Source organism: Cyprinodon variegatus, unplaced genomic scaffold (assembly GCF_000732505.1).
Source record: "Cyprinodon variegatus isolate N-32 unplaced genomic scaffold, C_variegatus-1.0 Scaffold390, whole genome shotgun sequence".
NCBI classification, from domain to species: domain Eukaryota; kingdom Metazoa; phylum Chordata; class Actinopteri; order Cyprinodontiformes; family Cyprinodontidae; genus Cyprinodon; species Cyprinodon variegatus.
In genome coordinates, this window is record NW_015150843.1 from 171,671 (window position 1) to 196,951 (window position 25,281).

Sequence of the window (25,281 nt, forward strand, 5' to 3'; positions counted from 1 at the left end):
AATGTTATTAATTCATTACTTGAATTTAGGCCCACTCCTACCTATGGAAATTGTTGTTTATTTGGAATTTCTTTCAGGGAGACTTTTGTGCTCTTTAAACATACATAAGAATACAGGGGGTTTGAGGACTGGGCATTTTAGATTTCTAATTACTTGATTATGATTTTGTCTTTGTAAATTTGGAAGATCCATTTGTGCTCAAAGTTAATATTCTTGTTGCTGTCTGAGTGTGTTGCTCACTTCAGTAATTATGTCTTAAAATGTGTGGGAAAAGCACATCAACCCTTTCTCCACAATACTATCCAGATAATATGATCTGTGATAACCTTGTGATAAAGCTCTCATGCTTATACATTTCCAATATATATTTTTTTTAAATATAATGATAATCAGTAAGGTTCCAGAAGCAATTATTGTTATATTAAACAGAGAATTCACAACTCAAGGGTAGCTCTTCAATTTTTAGGTCTACATGTAACAATATTTTTTTCAATAGAACCACTATTACAGATGTTACTATGTCTGGTTTATTTTTGTTAAACAAAAAATATTATTTGTCAACATAGCCTACAGTTTTTCTTTAACTAACATAAAAAAACAGAAAGTCCTCATGAGAATCTAGGAGACACCTCATAATAATGCCATCAGGAGTGGACCACCAACATATCTGTTAAAGCATTACTGTAGAAGAGCCCACAAGCCCATTGGGGCTTTATTCTTTAAGTTTAAGTCAGTGTTTTTATTTTAAACCATAGGACATGTCTCCAAAAAATAGGTTTACTCCCCATGTGCATCTCTCAATGTTGCAAAAACAGCAATTAGCAAGTCACAGTGTTCCCCACTGGTACAAAAAGTCAGATGGTGTCAAAAATGGAGCCTAGGCGGAAGTTCAACTGAAGAAACTGATTGATCTCCTACGTCCACCTACGACACAGCCAATCAGCTCTGAATCACACCTCCCAGAAAGCCAATCGGCATTCAAAGCTCATCTTAAAAGGCCTCCGATCCGCATTGTCTGCTGCCTGGTGCGCAGGCGGTGGCTGCGCTGTGTGACTGCATTCAGATGACCCCGTTTCAACCCACCTCCAGCCCGTCCTCCACCATCATAGCTAAAACTTCATTAGAGTTCATTACTCCAGGACTCTTACTGCATTCTGCGTCTTTTTTCAACCCGTCTGGCAGAAGACCACCATGTTGAGCCTGGTTCTACCAAAGGTTTCTTCCCATCGGGGAGTTTTTCCTCTCCACTGTTGCTTCATGCTTGCTCATCATGGACAGGTTCTCTCAACCTGTGTTATCCAAACTGGACTTCCATTTTCCAGGTCCCTGAGTGAAGCTCTACTACCAGCTCACGCAATCCACTGGATCTCCCCATAAAGCTCAGCATACTGTCTCGCTAACCGGCAGTCTACAGACTGACCACCTTTATCTATCTCCACTCCACCACCAGTTTCAGGAGAAGGTGATTGATGATGAATGGGACTAGTTTATATAACTGGAAATTGTACCCAAGAGTATACAGGACATATAGAGGTTCACAATTCTTTACTGATTTATGAGGTAAACAGCAAATCTCTCTGATTCAAAGACGAATAGGTCAGCCGGACATCAAACAGAAACAGCATCATTGGTCCAGGGTTCAAGAGGGAAGATGCTAAAATTCCTCTCATTTCCTTTTCTTACACTTCATTTATGAGTAGTTCAGGTCACTGGAGGAAAAAGCAACTCAAGCTTAAAAGCCTGGATGATGAACCTTTGCTGTCTTTAGATGTCTAAGATGTGAATAGAGGAGAGCTGAGTGGTAGCATCAGTTTCTCCAGGTCAGGAGCAGGAGACTGGATTCATTTGAGATTTACCAACAGATAGGAGCAGATAGGAAGAGATGAAGCACTAAACAAGAAAGCCAGGCATGTGGAATTTTTATCCAGCTGCCTGAAGGGCTGTCTGTTCAGTTCACATGAAAATTTCAAACCCAGAGAGCAGGGGGGCAGATGGGATAGAAAATCTACAGGAGGGAGGGATACAAAGTGCAGAATTGGATGTGAATGAACATTATAAGGGCAGAGGGAGTTGATCTCAGGACAATAGCAAGCAGGAGGAATATGAAACAATAGGCTGTTCGAAAAAAATCTGGAGGAGCTGCCTACGAATATGAAAAGATGAAGCTACAGTAGTGGGGGTTTTCTAAAAAAAAATGTCAGAATAATTCAGGAGACTGACAGAAAGGGTCATGGGTCTATCATACATCACAGTATACACAGTTTCAAAGCAGACATCATTGATAAAAAAACGTTTCTTCTGGCACAACTTTATTTTTTCTTAAAAATATCCTCAATTTCTCTCCTTCTGTTTGGATCTGTAAAGTGAGAACTTTTATCAATTTTATTCTATTCCTCCAGAATCTAAGAAATCTGAAATTGAAAATAGAAGGCAATGGAAACCTGTGTTCATATACACTACAGACCAAAAGTTTGGACACACCTTCTCATTCAGAGTTTTCTTTTTTTTCATGACTATGAAAATTGAAGATTCACACTGAAGGTATCAAAACTATGAATTAACACATGTGGAATTAGATACTTAACAAAAAAGTGTGAAAAGAAATGAAAATATGTCTTATATTCTAGGTTCTTCAAAGTAGCCACCTTTTGCTTTGATAACCGCTTTGCATTCTCTTGAAGCTGTATTTGTATCTTTTATCTTTAGGTATATTTATGGTAAAAGGTGAAGCCCCTTTATTTCTGAACAGTGGTATTGGGGCGACAGTTGTTTCGGATGCAGAAGTGCATCCTTAAATCATAGGGTTCTCAGTAAGAAGCCCAGCTCCATCCATCAAAACCGTTGTGTCCCTTGGCAAGATGGTGGTCAGAGGGTAAATGGGAGTCCGCTCCTGTCGACGTGTTTACAATGTTTGCCACCGTCAGTGTGTGAATGTGTGCAAAAATTGGTGAATGATTGAATGAAGTGTAATGCACTTGGAGCCCTTTCTTTAAAGTTACAATACACAGCTCATTAACAGGCACATGATTTAAAAAATCTCAATAGTCCAAAAAGTTTGTGGCAGATGTGGTCAGAGTCTACATTGTTACTTTTAACTCGCCATAGTTTAAAGAACCATAGGACTGCTCTACATTTTGAAATCTTTAAGGAGAATTTCCAGCCACTTTGCAACAAACATAAAGCCAATTTGACTATTACACCAGAACAGTGAACCTGGAATGGCTTAAAAAAGGCGTTTTGGGTGATCTTTTTGGATGCATGATCTTAAATAAGCTGACTATGTTCCAAAACTTTTAGTGGGCTTGAATTATTCATTAAAAACTATTCTGCAAATGGAGAAATGGACAGAACTCCTACACAGTTATGTAAAAGGATAATTAACTGTTGCTGCAGGTTTTTGATGCAACAGGTGTGGAAATATCAGTTTTTAGATATCAGGGCAGCTACTTAATTAACCTTGGACCTGCTTGATTTGGATCATTATTCCTTTAATAAATTCAATGGAAAATGAAACTTTATGTTAATAGAATTTAGACAGAGTGTTTAAAGGGACTCCTCTTACAACACTTTATATCGACTTCTATCTTCACATATATTCTCAGAAAACAATATACTAAATGTGTCACATTTAGTAACCTCTGTAACTAGCAGATTTGAAATGTAATCCTAATTATTTGAGGAGATGAATGATGTTTTCTTAATAAGAAACTCTGATTTAATATATCTTTATTTAAAAGAAAATAGTATGAGCATACCTCACCTTAAAAAAATGCTCATCACTTCAGTAGGTTAAGTGCAGCAAAAAATAAATCCCCAAAAGAAAAAATTGAATGATAAAGGACTAGGGCAAGATTATTAAATTTGTCTCCAGTGACTGCAGACTGTCCCAGCTGTCTGAATCAGACACAATGCAACCATTCTTTTGATTTATAAGGTTGTAAAAAAAAGAAATGACCGTCCACTATGAAGAGCAACAGACTGTTACTGGAAGAACAAACTGGTCTTGTCATGCTATATTATAAACTGTTCTAATTACTTTACTCAAACAAATTTTTTGTGGTACTTTATATATTAAGTTGCAGTTATACAAACAGATGTCAACATGAATAATAATTTTTTAGGTATTTCTAAGTGTGATTTTTTTTCTCACAGTAACAAGGCTTATACTTATAAACCATATTTGTGACTCTTATCTATATACGCCATTGCCTATACAGCACCATCCTATAGTTGGTGGTTTACCCCTGATTCTTCTCAATTAATAAATAAAAAATGTTCTGCTTCTTTAGAGTACTTTTTTTTTTTTATATCCTAACTGTTTGCCTTTTATAACCCCACCCATCCTGACCACATGATTGTCACAAGGCACAGTTTCTCAAAAAAAAAAACTCTGACTTTCTCATCCTCTTAGTTTCTCATCACCAAGTTGTATTAATGTTTATCCCTCAGACAAATTCCTGCTGTCTTTTGAATCAGTCACAGATTGACCCCTTATGACCTAAACACAATCTCAAAACATCAAACTTGATTGTTTTGGCAATTGATAGCATCCAGATTAAAGAAATAAAAGAGTTTACAAAGATTTCTCTTCCATTTAAATCTTGAGCATGAAAAGTTTCCCCTGGGTATTAATTAGGAGGACTAGGACAGTCACATGCCTGTACTGTTGGAGGGTTTAATCAAGGTGGGTTATTTACAACAAACTCAACAGTTATTAGCATCCATGGTATGCGTATGCAAAATGGGGGCCACACTGGAGAGCGGTTTGTACCAGTTTTAAGTTGCACCAAGAAAGTTGAATTTTCAAATTCTTGCCTTAGGTCTTTCTGTATGAAGCAGGGTTCTCTCAAGGTGCTCGGCTTTGTCCCACACCAAAAATACAAAACAGTCAGGTTATTTACCCTCTCTAAAGTATGAGGGTAACTTGGTCAGTTGCTCTGTGTTTTGTGTTACCCCGTAAAAATGTGCTTCATAGTGTTTCATGAATCCCTGTCCTATAGTTTATGTCCTGTATGGAGATACTGGCTTGGCCATCTTTGCAGAATTGTTCTAATTCAGCCACATTTGAAGGTCCCAAGAATGACTTGCCATCTGAGGTCATACCACAGCATCTTATTGGTCAGAGACTGCTGACACACTTGTTTGGCTTAGGTTTTGTTAGGGATTTAAGGTATTCGAACTGAGCCTTAAGCCTCTTTCCCACTGAAAATAGCGACAATCGGCATTCGGCTACCCTACCATTGGCAATAAAAGCTGGGTCTAAACTTTCCCTCAATGGCAAGCTGCGTGGCCTCTGTGCCTCCGTTGCTGCATGTCTGTTGATGTCATCATGTAGGGTTAGCTTTGATGCTGTCACCAGTGCTACAGAATTCAGGAAAGTAAACAATGGAGATCAACATGTAAGAAAGCCAGGGTTAGTAAGTGTTCTTTATGGTTTTGTTCTTTTGTCCCTCCGAATCCCTTTCACCAGTGCTGCTCCATGTTAATCGAATATAAACAGAGTTGTTTCGGTCTGTTAAATCCGACTTGACTGGCACAGAGGGCTGACGTCTGAAGGTTGCATTCAATGGTATCAAATAATTTTGTGGATCTGGTGTTCCCACAGCATGCCGGTCAGAACCGAGGTGATTTTATCATGAGCTTGCCAAGTCATTTGACCCAGTTAGACATGCTTCAGTGAGCTATTCCCAACAGATTTTTAGGTCGGTGAGAAAGAAATATTAGACAAGTGCACTTCAAGGTCTTTTTTGTTGTTGTTTTTCTTCTGGCATTCAGGAGTGGACTTACTAGTGTGTTTTCATTCATTGTCCTACAACAGAATTCAGGTTAATTTCAGCTTGAAGTCATGAAAAGATGGCCAAACATTCTCTTTCAGGATTTTTTGGTGGACAACAGTATTTAAGCTTTCATTTATCACAGCGAGATTTCCAGGTTCTAAAGCAGCAAAACAGAAATAGACGTTAACCATGCCACCATCATTTTCTACTGTTGGTCTGACATTCTTTTCACAAAATGTAGTGTTACGTTTACATCAGAAGTACTGGCATTAACACGATCCCCAAAGTTTAACTTTTGTCCACAGACTAACTACTAGAAAGACTTGGGGATCAGGGAAAATTGAGACAAGTGTTCTTGTTCCTTTTGCTCAGAAGTGGTATACATCTTGAAACTCACAGTCGCACGCGGTTGTGTGTAATGCCTTTCATTGTGGTTCACTGGAGTCCTGAAGCTTTAGAAATAGTTTTCTAACCCATTCAAAACTGATGAACCTCAATGTCTTTTTTGTTTGGTTCTGAATTTTTTTAACTTGCCATAATGTCTAGCTTTTGAGAATCTTAAAGTGTACTTCGCTCTGTCAAGAAGGTCTTATGTAGGTAAGTTCTTGATTGATAACAGGTGTGGCAATATTCAGGCCTTAGTGTGGTTGAAGAAAGTGAACTCATGGTTATGTTTTAAGGGGAAAATCATGTTTTCACGTAGGTCCATGTAGGGATGATTTCTTTATTATTATTATTCTGCTAGTGTTATTTTTTTAACAGTCCAAATACATTCATATGTGCACTGAATACCTTTCTTTCTTTGCATGTCAGTTTGCATCTCACTTAAAGAAATGCAGATGTGGAAAAGTACTTGGCAGGTTGTAAATATTTACATTTGCATATCCTCCACCCAATGATTTGCGCAGTTTGGTCATCATAATATGATCGACATTTTGATGAAAGCAAACACTCATGCTGTCTGCTGAATTGCAAATGAAAAACTATTTACACCTTTTTTGAAGATAGGCTGTGCATAAAAACAAGTTTGCCCCTTTTTTAAGATGCACAAATCTTTTGAGTATCAGTCCCACAGTTTTTAGTCATATGTCAGAAGGCTCATTTTAATCTGTTCCAACCAGAGCACCCTTTCCCAAATATCTGCTGTGTGTGGTTCCTAGGAAACTGCAAACAGGCCTTAAAACTCTCTTTTCCAACAATTGCTTCATAATTGCTACTCTTCTCTAAAGGTTGTAGTCTACCTTATGAGTGTATATCTAAAATGTATCCTGTAAACAGATTATCAGACTTCAGCTGTATATCTCTATAGATCTTTCTAGCGGTCCATCAAGTTTTAGATGTATGGTACACCATTAGATGTTCAAAAAAAGTTCTTCACAACCTTATTCCTGATCTGTCTTCTTGTTCCTTGTGCTGTAACAAAGCTCTGAGGTCTTAACAGAACAGATGTTTCTATACCAAGATTAAATTACTTACAGGAAGACTCTATTTACTCGTTAGATGATTTCTGTCATGCAGTTTTACTTTAGATTGATGATAATGCTCTGCTTTGTCTTGTTCTGTCTGTTAAAATACAATTCAATTTTCTTGTTATAACTTCACTAACTGAAAAAAAAGGAAAGAGTTATCAGTAATGTTAAAGATAAGTACATTTATTTGTTGTTTTTGTTATTGTTTTTTCTCCACTCAATGAATGTATTCCAAATAAGGGTCTGTATTTTTTTACTCAAAAAACAAGTGTGGAGCACTGCATATTTAGTGTTTTTTTTTTTTTTTTTACTTTTGATAGGGAGCTTCAAAAGTGCTCCAAACAAACCGAAATTTGTGTCTTGTGAGGTTTAGTTCTTAGAAAAAAAACTTGTTGGTGAACTGGCAGACCTGTTGGGTCAGTGCGAGTTTATACACTAATTAGAGAGGAATCCTGTCATCCCACCACACAGAGGCCAAGTTAATTGAGAACTAATTTAATTGCATACTTCATGGCCAAAGTTTCTTTTTGCTTCAGTGGCTACATTGTACACAATGGACCCCCACCCCTTTTTTTTTTTTTTTAGATACGACCATTCTGGGAATTATTTTGATGCATATTCAATGTAAAACAAGACATTTTGACAAAAACTCACCCAAAAAACACATTCACTACACCATCAAAATTTGCATAAATTGTTTTATTCAGTTATCGTCCTTTTTATATTTGTATCTCACTGTTTTTTGTTTTGTTTTTATATATTTTGTTGAAGTGGACATCCTGTAAAGCCCTTGGCTGAGTTGTTCTCTGAGCTGTAAAGACAGAGGGAAGAGCAGAGAGGGTTCTTCCGCTTCTGTCTCTTTATGTCACTAACAGTATCCCAACTCAACCTTTATTTTCATTTCTTTGAACAAAGAGTGTACCTTACAGTATATTTACACATCATAGCGACTGACAATTTCCACTTAGATAACGAAAGGAAGATTGAACTTTCAATATTTGCTTAATGATGTTTTCTTGTAAATTCTTGTTCTTTGATCCACTTTTTCCTCACACAATGACATTAAAGAAATAGTTTTGTTGTCATTCCATCATTGTAATCTTCTTTGTCAACATAACATTTTTTCTCAGTGTTTTTATATTCATAAAATTCTTTTTCAATAGATTTCTCTCTGAGAACTGTACAATCGTACACAGTGTTTGACTTTTATATATATTTTTTGGGAATATATTATTTAAACTGGAGAAAAGAAAAACATAATCCCAAAGAAAATATATATTAATATCCCAAAGTAACAAAATCATGCATGTTTTAATGTATTTTCCATAAAAACAAAAATGGAAAAAAAATGCATGGGATCTGGTTTTATTTACAAACTGATGTTGGCACGGTTTTTTGTTGTCGCTCACTGGACTCTTGGAACGGTTATAAATACTTTTACTCTCATCTGAGTGTAACATACCTTAGGTATTTTTAATCAGAGGCCTGCTATTAAGAGCAGGTCTGAGAGAGTTTTTTTTTTTATTTCTTTTAAAAGCACAAAACGATTAAAGAAAAATGAGGAGAACAAAAGAACAACATTGGAGGGTCAACCAGAGGAAAGATCAGTAATACAGTGCCCTGCAAATGGAATTTTACCACCTGAATTTCAATGTTTTATTTCACTTACAGTAAGTTCATTTGATAAGCCAGAACAAACTAGTGCATCATTTGGAAGCAAATTTCCCCAAGACATTAAATGGACAAAAATCTGAAAGATCTGGATTGAATTTATATTTATCCCCTTATTCTGACAACATAAAATAAAATTAGGCAATCAACTGCCTTCAGAAGTCCTTTTAACCTAATGCTAAATTATTATTAGTATTTGGTCTTTTGTCACTTCAAGCTAATATCAGAGATTCAATATCTTACCAACTCCATAATGCAAAATTCCTAACGCTAACCCTTGTTGCAGGCTGAGTGTCTATCTTTTAAATTTCAGCCTGTGCTACAGATTCTTAATAAGATTTAGCTCTGGACTTTGACTGGGCCTCGGGCCTCTATCTGTAGTCCTCCAGATGTTTTGCACCCTCTAACAAGTGTGCTTTCAGTATGGCTCTGTATTTTATTAATTTTCTGTTTCAGTTTTAAAAAAAGATTTCTGCAAAATCCACTATGTGCTGTGGTTTTGGTAACTTTGCAGCTGTTCCAACATTTTGCATTTTAAGGAGGAGACAGCTTAACACCATAAGAAGTGTAAAGTTGTGGAAATTTGGTCTCTATCTACTATTTAAACATCCCCACAGGATTACCTTTGACCAGTCAAATTTGTTCCTTGGTCTTCAAGGTGCTGTTCCCTAATGTTCTTTAAGCTGCTGGTTATACTGTTATTAATGTTTCTCTTTTGTCATGTCTGGGTAAGCCTTAAAAAGTTGTTAGACTTCAGTGGAACCTCAAATGTTTTCAAATCATCAAAGTACATGTCGGTTTTGATGCTGGAGTACATTTAATTTTATCATAAACTTTATGTATATATACTATTGTGGTATATATACATATATACTATTATATACTTATTAAAGGAGGCATAAAATAAAAGGGGGATAAACATAAATGCACAACAAATATTGTTTTAATTAAATGGAAAACTATTTCTTATTTTTATTCCACTCTTCAATAATGCACTACTTTGTGCTGATCCATTACATAAAACCTAATGACCAATTAAACTTTGTGTTTGTAGCGTAACAAAAGACTGAAGTTTTCAGGGGGGCTATGTGTTTACAAGGCACTGCTGTGCTGAAAAAGTTAGAATTAAAATTTTCAGGTTGTGGCAGTTTCCTTTTTTTTGGCAGCAACCCTTTTGACATCATATCTACAGACTTTTTCCCCCCTCAGAAGCAGAGGCTTACTTTGCACCTAATTAGGTGCGCTTGCTGTTTCCTAACAAATAGGTGAAGACCCATCCTCCCACCCCTAAACAAACAGCATCGATTTGTCAAGATTTTTTTTTATCTCAAAGCAGCATCAATTGACTCAGGCAAATAAAGAAAGGGGGGGAAAAACAGCCAGTTAAGTGGAGGATCTCACTCTTAGGTTTGACAAGGGTAGTCATCTTGAAGTTTCCAGTGTCGCTCTGTCAAAAGAGAGTTGACCCAAATACCTTTTGTGTGAACAAACCATAAAGATGTACGTGTGTGTGTGTGTGTTTATGTGTGGTGTCTCTGCATACTTATATTCAGTGCAAACACATAGGGTAAAAACTCCCACCCTGCCCATGGCCTGGCAGCTCTTTTGAATCTACTGTATAGTCCAAACCGACTTTCTTAATACAGGTTTTTATCTTCAGTTCTCTGCTGCCCTTCCTGAAAGTAGACATACTAATATAGTGCGCTCTTTTGGGCGCTGAGCTGCCTGCATTTCACCTGCCGGCCAAACCCACCCAACCCCGCCTCCCACCTAGTGACAGGTCCTAGCATAGCCCAATATACTTAAGATTGTTCTGGATGATCACGTCCGTGACAGCATCAAACACAAATTGGATGTTGCTGGTATCGGTGGCACAGGTGAAGTGCGAGTAGATCTCCTTGGTCTCTTTGTTGCGGTTCAGATCCTCGAACTGCCGCTGCACATAGACGGCTGCCTCCTCATAGGTGTTCTGCCCTTTGTAGTCTGGGAAGCACACTGTCAAGGGAATGCGTTTTATCTTCTCAGCCAGCAAGTCCTTCTTGTTAAGGAAGAGGATGAGTGACGTGTTGGTGAACCAGTTGTTGTTGCAGATGGAGTCAAACAGACGCAAGCTCTCGGCCATGCGGCTCTGTGGGGGCATGGAAACAGATAACATTAAGAAAAGGGAACTGTTTTGATAACAAATGCAAGTTTCTGTTTCAACAAAGATACTTTATCATCTTCAGCGTGATTTGACATTCAGGTTAAAAAAAAATCAGAGACAAAAGCTTTCAACTAGGTGCTGAAAACAAAAAGAAAACAGCCTCGCACGTCAGAGACGTTCGCTTGGCCAACCAAACGTACAAATCATCTGTTGTGTCAACAGAGATTTAAAACTCAGATAGACCAAGGCCTCGGTTTGAACCCTCATTCTCTTCTATGAAACAGGCAATTATATCTTTAACCCCTCTCTACATGTCCGGTATTGTGAAATAAATGGCTAAAGAGGACGTGTTATTTACTATTTTTACAACTGATGGATAAGATAACCTGAGTGAAAATGTGTGAACGGTATATAAAAAGAGTAATGCTCACTTTCTTGGCCTGCATGCATCTGTTTATGAACATCTAAGTTAATTTGCACATTATCATAAGAACTGGCAATATTGTTTGTTATCTTAAGCTTAAAAATGTGTTTTACCCAAATTCAACTAACTGCAGCTTATTGTTGCAACAATAAACTATTTTGGAAAACTAAAAATGTCGTTGAGAGGAGAAAACTGAAAATCAATCCACATACACTTTTGTAAATAAATGTCATTGAGAGACTGTGATTGGTTATTGTTTATGCTATGTTTTGCTAATAAGATAGAATGTCACATTTCTTTATGTGTTTGTTTGAACTGAAAAATGGCCCAGATTGGTCAAATACACATATAGCTGTAAAGTCTGTTGCTGTTCCAGTATGTGGAGGGATGCAAAATTTAAAAAATCTAAATACTTTAAAGTAGTAGTTTTTGTTCTGTTGTTTTGTTTTATTTTCTCTTTTTCTTTTTTATAGGCTGAGACCCAGTTAGATGCCGCATCATTGTGTCACTACAAAACCTCAGTAATATTAGATCCTCCCTCTGTGGTATTCGACATTTTTGTGGAGGATCACGATGCCAGGAGAGAATGTGTTGAATGTGTTTTTTAACTGCACAAATCACAAAGCTTTTTTTTCACTATACTTGGAGACAGATCCCCAATAACCAAGACCGTTTATTTATGATGTTTTAAACAAATGATGAAGGCTTCCCAGTCCTAATGGCTGATTCCTGAATGTTACCAGAAAAATTACCGACCACAGTTACATAAAGCATTCAAGCAGGATTTAATAACACTATTTGGTATGATTTTTAAATTCACTAGCATCATTTCTATGTTCATTGTACATTTTGTATTCCCATCGAGTTTATGTATTTTCCTTGTGTTTTTGCCTATCGGCCACCGAAAAAAACAATAACAGAAAAAATGAGAACATTACTATAGTGGCCAGGGTGCAAAAATCAGAACAGCACAGTAAATATTTAGTTCTTTCTAAAGAAACTTATCTGAATCTGATCTTTATTTATCTCTGGAAAGGAAAGGAAATGACCTACATATAAACAGCCAAGAATAACCTTGTCTTTGGTGGATTCACTGGTATGTAAACTTAAACGTACATAAATCAAAATGGTTTATGTCATTGGATGGTCCAGTTCCCCCATTTTCTCTGATTTTCTAAAGCACCCTAAAAGAGAGCTATAGATTACCATTAGTTACTCAGTAGGAATATCATGGATGGACTGACGGCTGATGAATGGGTGTTGGTCATTGATACATGACCACGTGTCTCTCATTTGATTCCAGTGTATTCATCAAAATATCACACATGATAATAAAATTTCCAAATCTAACTTAGAGTATTTTAACCCTGTAAACGGGAGTTCATATTTGTGTACCCCCTTTGGCCTCAGCATACCCTCACTCATGTGATATAATGTATAAGAGAAAGTAGATGAATAGAAAGTTGATCTGTTCATGCCAGCTGCCGGCATGTGGCTACTAGCCAGAAGCTTGTGACTGGGAAGATGTCAGAGCGAGAGCTGCTGTTGGAAAGGTTACAGAAGCAAAGCGCTCTAAGCAAATCACAAGATCTGTACTTCTTAAAACAAAAAAAAAAGAAAAAGAGATGGTGATTATTCAATGGTTTATGAGGTATATCTTGTACTGGTGGAACAAGCTGCAGTTATGAGAAAACAGAAGGAATTGAAACCTATGGACATTTCTAAGATACCTCGGCAACTTTTTTCCCACCCAGGTGCAAAAAACAGACTCTTAATCTTAAGTGAACCCCGTTTGTTTGTTAAAACTGGTATTCAAATTTACAATCCAGCAAATCTAAAGAAGGAAGCGATGTCTCCTTTGCTTATTAATTCATGATTTATTAATGAACTTTGTCATATGAAACTTTAAATCTTCATTGTCTGTCTTTGTAGTCCATCTCTGTTCTTTTGTGTATAGTTTTTTTGGTTCCTGTCTAAAGAGCACCAGATGAATAGCTCACTACCTTTCCAGGTGTGAAAGTACTCCTTGTGAACCTCCTATCAGCAACAACAGCAAAAATAATAATGCAAAAAGTTGCACTTTTGTAAAGCATGACTTATTTTCAGTAGCTGCTCTAACATTGCTTTTTTTTTAGATGTATTCTGGGCAAAGTTCTGCAAAATAGTGTTTGTGCAAAAGCTGCTCTGCATTTTCGACATTGAAACGTCAAAACTTCTTCCTTCCTCTATTTTTCTCTCACAAAAGGTTATCCAATCAGGCTAGAAGACAAACCGCATCAGTGTGTAATCCCGAGGGGTTACTCTAGGCCCTAAACATTGTATACAACACAAAATGCTGTTGGGCTGTTTGACCTCGCTCTTCCTTTTTCCTGGGTGTCAAAACATGACTGCAACTGCTGTGAGAGTATAGCAGGAGACAGCCAGCTGAGCCCAGGGAGGCTCTCGTCTCTTTAGCTGGCCACTTCACACTTGTGAAGAAAGATTTCTTAATGGGGAGAGTAAGTTAAGGTTTGACTGGGGGAACAGGAGTTGTAACACATGCAGCTGCTCCTTTCTTTGCGTTAAACTCCAACTGATTTGAAGGTTTGCTCGTGCAAACACACATGCAAACCTCCTGCATTGGACTCAAGAGAATGAAAAGCTTTAATCAAGCCTAAGTATTAATAAGACATTTCATCACATTGCTTAGATTTCATGCATACATATAATGTTTCGCCATACCTGCGTGTTTCGTGGAAGTTCATTCTAAAATGCTACTACCTCAGGAGATAAAGCCTCTTTGTACTGAGCAGAAAACTCATTGTAGATGACAGCTACTGGTACATTATTTAGGACTCACCATCTTTGTCCAGCCTTTTTTTAGATTAGTAATGCTTTAACATCCAGCTGCCACATGGCGTTATCTACTGTAAAGCTGAATATACCCGCGTCCTGAAATCAGAAGTATTCTTCAGAAACTATTCATTAAATCTAATCTTTTTTGTTTGACATTTGCACATTTATGGTTTTACTCAGACTTAGAAAGAATAATAATGTGAGCTATGCATGGCCCTTATCTTGATTTGGTATTGCATAAGAAGACGGTTATGACCTATCCTCTAAAGGACAAATGTAAACCAATAAAAGATTATGGAGGATGACAGACAAAATGAGATAGCCTTTCTGGGAGAAACAAGTGATATGTAACCTGCAAAGCGGTTTTAGCTGATTCATATAAGATAAACCTTTATCAATATTTTAAGCTTTTGAATAACTGAAAAAAAAAAACTTCTTTATTTTGTAGACTCATTCATGTGCCTATTTAAAAAGATTTACGCTGGTCAATGTCATTTAATTATGTTACAAAACATGATTGTATTCTCTAAAGTAGGTATGTGTGAAGATGGCTTCATTTTATTTAGTCAGGACTGAAAAAAACACATTAGTTTGACCTAGAAAATAAATAAATATATAAAAACACTTAAATATCTTTTTCTTATTTGAGAAGAATAAAGAGAATTTTTCCAAAATGATGCTGCAGTCAGAGGTGATATGTGCTAAACAGAAATAAGAACTAAACACAAACATTTGCTGCTTTATTTTCATAACCCAGACACGCCCTCTAATGCGGTTTTGCAGACTCAACTGTTGCATGTAAACCTCTGCTGCACATTCATCACAACACACCCATTAAACACTTTCACAGATGCATGCACATGCAGTTCTTATCCACTTTTTTCCCTTTACTCGTCGCAGCTCACCGTCAACAGCGCTAGGATTAGGAGCATTTGACTGGCCTGTTTCTTAGCAACAGTAACCATGACATCCGATTCATTATAAAGACAGGGATGGGACAGGGAAAATGCATCAGGGAATGAGCTGATGGGCAAATGTACTATAATTATTATGGAGCGTTTTCTTTCTTGTGTGACTTTGTGCATTTGAACTAAACTGGTTTTGTTTTAAGAGCGATGGACGCTGTTTTCTTTTGGTGTCTCTATGCGTCTCTATGTCTCCAGATATGAAGAATGGGGTCATTAAAAATGATCACTGGACAACAAAAGGCAATGATGTGAAATGACAAAAGGGTTTTTCCATCGAAAATGTTTCACTGTCACACCATATTCAAAGGGTTATTTAAACTTTAGATTTTAATTCTCAACAAGCTATTTAATCAAATACATAGATATTTACAAAGCAATCATACATTTGTTTTAAACATTTTTTTAATCATTTACTCTAATTGTACAAATTAATTTGTACTTATGACAGGTAATTTAGAATTGACTTTTTGAACTGGACTTAAAATGTCAGAAATTGAATGTTACTTTACGCTAAAAGAAAAAACTAAAACAAAGTAAGATGTTCATGTAATTTTGAAAAATAGAGCAAGCAAACCATAATAAAAAAAACATGTTACCAAGCTAGAAAAATACAAATCTACTTACTCAATACGTACCATCACCTCATAATAACAACAAAATGATTACTTTGTATAATTAAAATATAAAAAGTATGAATGTGAACGTTAGTAGAAAAGGATGTAGCTTTGTGATACCTGTTTGTCAAAGTTAAGCTTCGACCTGGTGTTCAGACTTCATGACTATACACAAAAATCATCATAAAAATTTTAAATGTTAGAACTGGGGCTTCCAGCACATCACAGTGTCTGCAATCCACATCAATGAAAGAATCACGCAAAATGTGGTCTAACCAAATACTGGGACCAAAATATTAAACAAGCTAAGTTTTTCTATTTTATATATATTATGTAATTTTTCTTTACCTGCAAGCTGTAGAGAATAATTTACTCTATACATAATTGATCTGTATAATATCAAGTTTCATTTTTGGATTTGAGGGTCAAAAAAATTATATTTAAAATCAGTATACAGCAGAAAATGAGGTAAACAGCAGAGCACTTAAAGCGCCTGTTGCAACAACAGATTGACAAATATTTGCAGACAGCCACAAGTGTGCAATGAGTTGGTAGTTAGGAGTGATACCTATCTCCAACTGTTTTTTTTGCAAAAGGTGGGTAAAACCTCACCAGATGACCAGTCCATCGAAGGGCAATACAGGGACACACAACCATACATATACACACTCACATATATAATTTTTTTTTTAACTGCGGGAGGTAACCACAGTAGCCAGTTTGAACTCTCATGCATGTACCACGAGAACATGAAAACTCAATACAACCCAGGATCTTCCTCCTATAAGGTAGCGGAGAGCCACATTATGATTGAGGGTCAAAATCAAGACCTAGGTCCATTGTGATTTCAGGTCATAGGACTTGAGTCCTGACCTCTGAGAGACCTAAAATATCTACTCCAAGTAACAACCGACCCAACGCTGTTTTACTGAGACTTACCCCAGCCTGAACCTTTATTTTTGCTACTGCTCTTTAACCAAAACCGCTGTCCTCAGTGGTTATTTTTTAACCATGGCTAAAAAATAGAAGAAAGTCTTAAATTTCTTGTTTAGGGTAAAAGACTTTTTTTTTTTAAAAATCAAAACTGAACTTTACATCTATAATTGGACAGTCTGCTTTTGATCAGCATGATCTATTTTTATTCAGATTCAACGTATATCAGGGTTCATTCATAATAACTTCGAACACCCAGGGTTCACAGAGTTACTTAACTTCAAAGTAAAAAGGAAATTAGTCAGAGTATCATTTCCGAGTTAACTGATGAGTCAACTCAGATCTCAAATGACATGTTATATCTTTGATAAATCTTTTTTAATAAATCTTTTTTGTCTTTATTATTTTACAAAATATTTTATTTTTATTTTATGTTGTTTTTTTCCTCTTGTTATTTGCTTTCTTTCTGCCCTGGTTTCGCTGAGCATATTTCCTTTAAAAACTCTTTGATAAGAAAAAAGATTCTGACCTAAATCGCTAAATGTTGAAAACTTTAAATCATATACCGGTCTTATGTTTACATTTTATCACTGCTTCTTAAATTTTATCACTACTGCACTTTAGAAATGGGAATGACTTGAGAGCTGTACTGAAAAAAAGTTTCTTTTTGTATACATTGTGTTCACAAAATGTGTGTGCAAAATGAAAATAAAGTCTGTCTAAGTCTAAATAAACATATACAGGTATATTTCCCCTAGATGCATGCATAATACTTGATCCCGATCTAGGAAAAGTATATCAAAACAGAGTGAAGAAATATTAAGACACAGCTAAGAATGTTACATGCAGGTCAAGGTTGCACGCATCTATCCCGTGGTAGTGTCTTGTACATTTCAACCTTAAATGGTATAGCTGTAATTTGTTATGCACAGCAACATCCTTTCTAGACACCTCAATGCAGTGTTTCCCAAACTTTTCTTACTTTGGCCCCACCCTAAGCATTTTTAACAGCTACAGAATCAATTGCAAAATTATAAATTGTAATAAATAAACTACTATCCCCTTTAAATCACAAAGCTTACACCTTTTAATTATAATTGTTTAAAGGTTTACTGTCTATTCTACTTTATGTGAAATATCAAAAACAAGCTAAATGGACTAAGTGACACTATTCTTAAAATTTTAAACTAATGTATTTCATGTACATGTCACCCACATTTTTTAGATGTTTGTTAATTTAGTGCCAGCTAATAAATATACATCTCAGGACTTTCAAAATAGCTTTTCATTTATACCTAACTATATCAACTTTGTATTTTGTGTTTTAATTTAAATTATCTTGCAAAACATTATAGAAAGGATGTGGGTGTATCTTTGGTTCATATCTTCAAACCTACGGTACCATGCTTTCCTATCTGTCTGTCTGTCTCACTCTTCAATGGGTTGAGAGAAACTATGAGTCATTTCCTTAGAAATATGTTTCTCAGAAAAATGTTGTACTGGTGAATTTTATAGTCAGTAACAGTAACTCTGCTAACTTCCAAATGTATCCACAAAAGTTACTTACTTGATAAACCTATAAGATGTCTCTTTTATATCCAGTCTTTCATGAGTAATGTTGATGACAATTAACACCTTTACCAAACAATCGAGCTAGGTGTTAGACTGCAGCTAATAAACCTTCTTTACTCACAGGATGATGCTCGGCTCTCTCACCAGAATACATCTGATTATCTTAGTAACAGATCATGCAGCTTAATCACAAAACATTCATATGCATGCAAGACCTTGTGCTCACACCAAAAGGAAATGGCCACTTGGATATCAATCAGATCTCTACAAAATAATTGGGCAACTTGGTTCTTAGCAAACAGACATTGTAAGCCCATGTTTTAACTTAGAAGCTCCTCTCTTTATCATTCACCTATGTGTGAATTATAAAAGTTGTTGTTTTTTTTTCTCGCACCAGATAACTCCCGTTGCTACACGGCGCCTGTACCATCTGCTAATTCTCACAGGTACAACCTCACACTTTTTTCTGTGAACTCAATTAACACCATACTGCATTTTCTCTTCAGACTTTATTTTTATCCTATAAAACTAATTGATTTCATGTTCCTGCCTGGCACATTCAGTGTACACTGTACTTTATCCAAGTAGCTCGTAAATTATCAGGCCAGTTTGGTATTCAGCAAGGACGACTTTTCAGCTGCACTCTAGCTATTTCCAGAGTCAACTCATTGACATCAGGGTAAATCCTGGATACTTGAGCTCCTTTGGGAATGAATTGTGATATTGTTAAATGGAAAGCAAGCTTAGTTTTATTGATTTAAGTTGTCAAAAAATATCTGCTGTTGGCATTTTAATATTTGCACAACTATTCTTGAATGTACAGATAAGAAAAGTGGGAAAGCTATGAAGGGGAAATCATTTAGATTCCACAACAGTTAAGATAGCGATCACTGTTAAAATAGTTAGCCAAAGTAAAAGCATTTCACGTGATATGTATCTATAATGATTAAAAAGCCCAGATATGTTTCCACTCAAAAAAGAAAAAGAAACTATTGATATAAACACTAACTTGTGTTCTGAATCACATTTGACATCCTGAATGGATTTTATAGCATGACTTTCTAAATGATGAATAAGATGATTATGCTGTCATGATTTCGGTGCTGATGGCTGGCTTGATTCCTCAGTTCCTTCGCCTGTCTAGCTCTGCCCTGTTCCTCATCACTCATCAGATCCACCTTTTCCAGTTTCATATTTAAGCTGCCTGTTTCCCAGCCATCTGTGCAAATTTATTCATGAGCCTTTGGTGTCAAGGGTTTTTAGCATTACTATAGTGTTCTGATTGTCTGATCCTGATCCATTTCTGTTTTTGGACGTTTGAGCCTGCCTGCCCCTGTCTGATGTGTTAGTCTGCCTGTCTTCAGACTCTTGTTGGATTCTTCTGTGAACTGAACCTGGATCTGCCCCTTTGGATTATCCTGTCTTCCTTCATCAGCTCAGCTCTGATCTCCTGTCAGCTCTGCAGCCTTATAGTCATCCGCATCTGGAACTATCTGGCAGGGCCCGTTGAGTCTGTTCAGTTGACCAGCTGGAATCATCCTCGTTCACTGGGCACAGAAAGAACTGTCAAACCAGGTTAGTGACTCACGCATCCATAATCATCCTCCGTCAGTCATTAACCTATTTTTCTCCGATGGATGCTCCTGCCCTGGATGCCATAGCCGCTGCAGCCACTGTGGTTCCGTGGATCCGTCTGTTTTGAGTAAACACTTTTTAAGAAATCCACTGTCTGTCTTGCCTGATATCTGGGTCATACCTTCTGAGCTATTATATACAGTATGTATACTCAGGATAGGTCCCTTTTTGGAATAAAATAAAACTCTATACTGTAAGCACAATAATTATGCATTAAAACTACAAGTTGTTTGCTTGAGTGCTGGCTTTTCTGAATTGTAAGAATGTGTGCTCACTTTACTAACCGAAAGCGAAGCAGCTGCTAACAAGGGTATGACTCTAATTTAGGTGAAAAAAAATTACTATATTTGTCAGGTTTGTACAAATCTTTCGTTTTCACAAACCTATTTTAACCGAGATAAAAAAATATATTACCAATTTAAGTTTCTAAACAAATCAACTAACAACAATGAAGCTATGCAAATAATCGAAAGGTCTTTACATGGTGAAGATTACTTGTTTTAGTTTAAATCCAGGATCAGAATTGGCAAAGAAAGGTATTTAGGGGCTTTAAATGTGTATAGTTTGTGTTCTAAAGTCACTGACTTGAGTATTTTGAGAAATTGTTGGGGTAAACGCACAGAAGGACTTAGTCAGGCTTACAAAAACTGGTTAGAGAAAGAGAAAACATCAAGCAATCAGCAGGTGTGTGGATGAAAACAATTAGTAGCCATTCAACAGGAGTTCTACAACCAGCTGTCACAAGCATGGTTTACACAGGCTAGTTATCCATCCATCCATTTTCCCTCACGCTTATCCCAAGCAGGGTCGCGAAGGGTGCTGGTGCCTATCTCCAGCTGTCTAAAGGCGAGAGGCGGGGCACACCGTGGACAGGTTGCCAGCCCATCGCAGGGCAACACAGAGACAAACAGGACAAACAACCATTCACACACACACTCACACCTAAGGGGACTTTAGAGAAGTCAGTTAACCTAACAGTCATGTTTTTGGACTTTGGGAGAAAACCGGAGTACCCAGAGAGAACCCACGCATGCACAGGGAGAACATGCAAACTCCATGCAGAAAGACCCCAGGCCGGGAATCGAACTCACAACCTTCTTGCTACAGGGCAGCAATGCTACCCACCGAGTAGCCCCATTCTAATTATACAGCATAAAATTGGAAAAAGTTGCCCAGACTGATCATTTTTAATTTTAAGCTTAACATTTTCCTGATAAAGTCAGAATTTGATTTAAAACATAAAAAGCGTAGATCCAACCTGGTTCTTTGGCATGGTGGATAAAGTGCAACATATTGCATCTTAAATAGTCTTTCTTGTAAAAGCTGATACAGTCTAGTACTGGAATTGAATTCATGCTGTGTTTGAGTTATTTTCAAATAAACATCTCATCACATCCAAGTTGAGTATGTACTGAATACTGATAATCTTAAATCTTTGTACACACCTATCAAAAGGTTGAAAGATGAACCTAAAAAGATTTTTTAAATGTAAATATTTACTCTATTAATCTAGTATCAACTACTGTAAAAATCTAACAGGGGAGAAATTAGAACCAAACAGAAAACAATCTCTTTGTGTCCCTGCGTATCAGCGTGACCACAGTGGGGTTGTTTGTGTTGCAGAAGGGGATCTACAGAGAGGAAATGACACAGCAACATGTGTGTTCTACTCTCTTCTCGTAAGACTTTAGTTTCACATATTACTTATGTGTGACTGGGAACTTTTAGCTCTGTTCAAAATATAATAAAAAAAGTTCTGAACATTTAGAATTCAGTCTGAATTATGTACATTATAGAAAATAAAAATGTAATAAAATAAGTTTCATACAGGTAAAAAAGATTTCATGAGAGATTTACACTCACCATGGGAAGAAGTTTCTGCATAATTCTGTTTAAGCCTTTAAACATGGACTCCTAAGGATTAATTTAAACTATTTAATGTAAATTTATTACATAAATAAGACATGGGTTCACAGTTCTTGTTTTTTGGTGGGGAATTGTCCTCTAATAAAACATGAGAAATACAGTCTCAAATATATATAATATAAAAAATACATCCCTTCTTACATCCCTGCTTCAGCATATCATATGTTGCCTGGAAAAATTCTGGTGCTCATTTAAGCTGATAGGTTACCTGACAGGACTATACATTTTCAGTTGTACCCAGATCATCACCTTTGGGAAGACCATGCAGAAGCTTAATGTTACACTGCTTTATCAACTTCTGAACTAGTTCCAACGTGTCCTTGTAGTCAGTGTCTTTCAGAGTTTTAATCATTTCACCCGCTGTCCCCCTTTAAAGGAAAACTAATTGTTGGTATGAGTGGCCAAATTCAGGAAAGACTAAGTCTAAAGTTAGACACAGAACGAGAAATGTTTGATCCCTTGCAAACCTGTCCAGAGTGACGCTCTCATATTACAGTATCAAGGTCTAAGAAGGAGCAGAGCAGTAATGCAGAATCTGCTCCTGAGTGGACATCATCATGCACTAATGACATTTGCAGCTGCCCACACAGACAACTCAAATCCCTTCTGGAGAAAAACATTACAGTCACAATGATAATAACTATTCTTGCAGAAGTCAAGGTAAAACTTGATATACTCATTAACTATAACGGTCAGCTATATTTTAGTATCATCTTGGTGTTTGGTTGCTTTGCTACATACAAGAGATCCAGGTGCTTTGCATAGATGAAGGTAAGAACTCGGCTGTTAGGGGGCCAAATCCATACCATAATTGAATACTTCAAAAGGAAAATGGTCTCAAACACACATCTTGACGTTTTCGGGTTTATTTAAGTTGTTATAACAGGCTAAGATAATGCTTATATGGTAAAACTGTGGAAAAAGATTTGTGGACTATGTGGAAATGTCTTTCATGACATCATAAATCATAATGCTTTTAGATAGACTGTACAAATTCTGCCAAGACCTGTCAGCTAGAACCAGAATAAGCCAAGAATCTTATTGATGATTACATGTAGTTGCAGTGTAAGCAACATTTAACCAAATATTAGTGGGACTGCATGTAAGACAACATGTGATTTTAAGTATGAATGGATTTTAGAAAATAGATTTTGATCATTTTTTCATAATGAGTTTATGTGAACTTCTGACTGGAACTATAAATGAGTCCCTAACAAGAATATGTCTTACCGTTTGGTTGTCCTCGTAGAGTTTGAGGTCATAGCCGCTTAGTTCAACACAGAATATGATTGCAGTCACACCCTCAAAACAGTGAATCCACTTCTTCCTCTCTGAACGCTGTCCACCAACATCCACCATCTTAAAGGTGAGCTCCTTGAAGGTGAACTTGTTCTCCACGATGCCTGTGGTCATGTCCCGGGAGCGTAAGATGTCTTCTACAGTGGGGATATACTCAGGCGCAGAGATGCGGTCTAGGTCGTTTAGGTAGTAGGCAGTGTTATCCTCTAAGTGGTATTCGTTGGAGCGCTGAAAGCACTCCTGAACCCCTGCGTCTGCCCACAGACGTTTCATCACCCCCAGCAGCTCTGGAGTGATCTCCCCTTTACTCTCAGCTGGCCCTGTGAGGGCAAAGAGCTGAACAGCGTCGTAGGCGCGGTCAGCATTGTGAAAGTCTATCTTAAGGGTTGTGAGGGCCCGGATGATGCGGGTGAGAGAGTCGATAGCATTGTATAGGATGAGAGGCTTGTACTCCTTGCAGGCTTCCAGGTTGAAGCCACCACTGTGAATGATTTTCATCTGTTTAACAATGGTGCTCTTGCCGGAGTTGCTGGTCCCCAACAGGAGAAGCTTGATCTCACGCCTTTGCCGTTGACTTTCTGAGCGCAGATGGCGGTCAATCCGCCTTGAGCGCCGAGCCGCCTCCTTCTCCTCCGAGCTCTGACGGCATCCCATGGTCCTCCACCACGTCGTTAGCACAAAGGAACTCGTGCTGGTGCTGGATGGGAAAGCAAATTATAAAGAAGAGGTGGATCAAAAGGAGGTGCTTGTGGTGGTGGCGAAGGAGTTGAAGACTAATTCTGTTGAGTGCAAAGACGCAGGGAAGGATGTAGAGAAAAACTGCTACAGATCAGTTTTAACACAAGACAGTAAATTGACCACACAGAGGAGTGGCACAGGGGTATTCAATCTGTGATTTCTGTGTGGGCAAAACCCAGACTTGTGGGATGCCCACACAGTGCCTGGCACTGAGATTGGACCGCCTACTGAAGCCAACAGAGCTGAGGTTCATAGCAGGGGCTGCCTCTGAGGAAAAGTACTGGTGAAAGGCTGGAGAAAGATTACTGTATGTCAGCAGAGAACATGGACTTGTTGCTTCCAAATATGAATTCCCAATCACTCTCCTCCCACATGGCTCTGGTGCTCTGTTGTAACCATGCACTTTTGCTTGGTATTTAGCCTGTTGTGTTTATTCCAGGTGATAAGGAAAAAAATCTTCCTCTTCTCTTCTTAGATATTTCCCCAAGGATAGGATGCCTGCCAAGATAGACAGTGAAGAAAAATAAGTTTTTACATTCAGTTTTATACATGTGTCTCAGTAAATTAGCTGTAAAAGGAATAGCTGTTGTGTAGAATCTAAGATTCATGCCACTCTAGTGTTTGACTTTTTGTATAAAACATCTTTAGTGGGTATTACAATGTTCTGAATCCATCATGCGATAGGTAATATGACAACAATAAAACATAAAATAGTTAAAAATCGGCCAAAGCAGAGAAATAATTGGATATTTTGCAGGGAATTCAAGCATTTTGATTTGTATTCCTATGTCTATGCTCAGAAACATCTGTTTCATTTTTCTATTTTTTTTTCCTTTAGCATCATAAACAAGATTTAGTTTATTAATTCAATGTGATGTCAATTTCTACTCTTACAAACAGACACACTTCCAATGGGAGGAAAATATTACTTTTGCTTAAAAGGAAGTTGGGGCAAATTCCTAGACTTCCAGTACAATACAAGTCCAAAATATCAAAATAAAGGTTCTAGTTGCTTGAGTCTCATACTAGGAGAGGGCAGTAATTACTGTATATGAGATATCTCCACAGAAATTCCTGTCCTATTACTTCAATTATTTTAACAATAGTTTTGAGACAGGAGCAAACATACTATTGTGTCACTTGTCCGCTATGAGATCATGTACCTAAAAAGCAAAACATGTTTCTTCTTCCTTTTTTATGCTCTGATTACACCAAACCCATAGTATTTTGCCCAATAACAGGGTCCACCAATTAAGTTCAAGTGTGTTCAACTGTCT

General features: G+C 37.1%; 1 protein-coding gene across 1 annotated transcript in view; it reads right to left on the bottom strand.

The window, feature by feature from the left end:
- Positions 1 to 8,257: 8,257 nt before the first annotated feature.
- gnaz (guanine nucleotide binding protein (G protein), alpha z polypeptide) overlaps positions 8,258 to 25,281 on the bottom strand; it is a 43,392-nt gene continuing 26,368 nt past the window's right edge. The window contains exons 2-3 of the mRNA XM_015387307.1: positions 23,198 to 24,502; positions 8,258 to 11,045 (exon numbers count right to left, since the gene is read on the bottom strand). Coding sequence (XP_015242793.1) covers positions 10,701 to 11,045; positions 23,198 to 23,920 — 1,068 coding nt within the window. The 5' untranslated portion in view covers positions 23,921 to 24,502 and the 3' untranslated portion in view covers positions 8,258 to 10,700. The remainder of the gene's footprint in view (positions 11,046 to 23,197; positions 24,503 to 25,281) is intronic.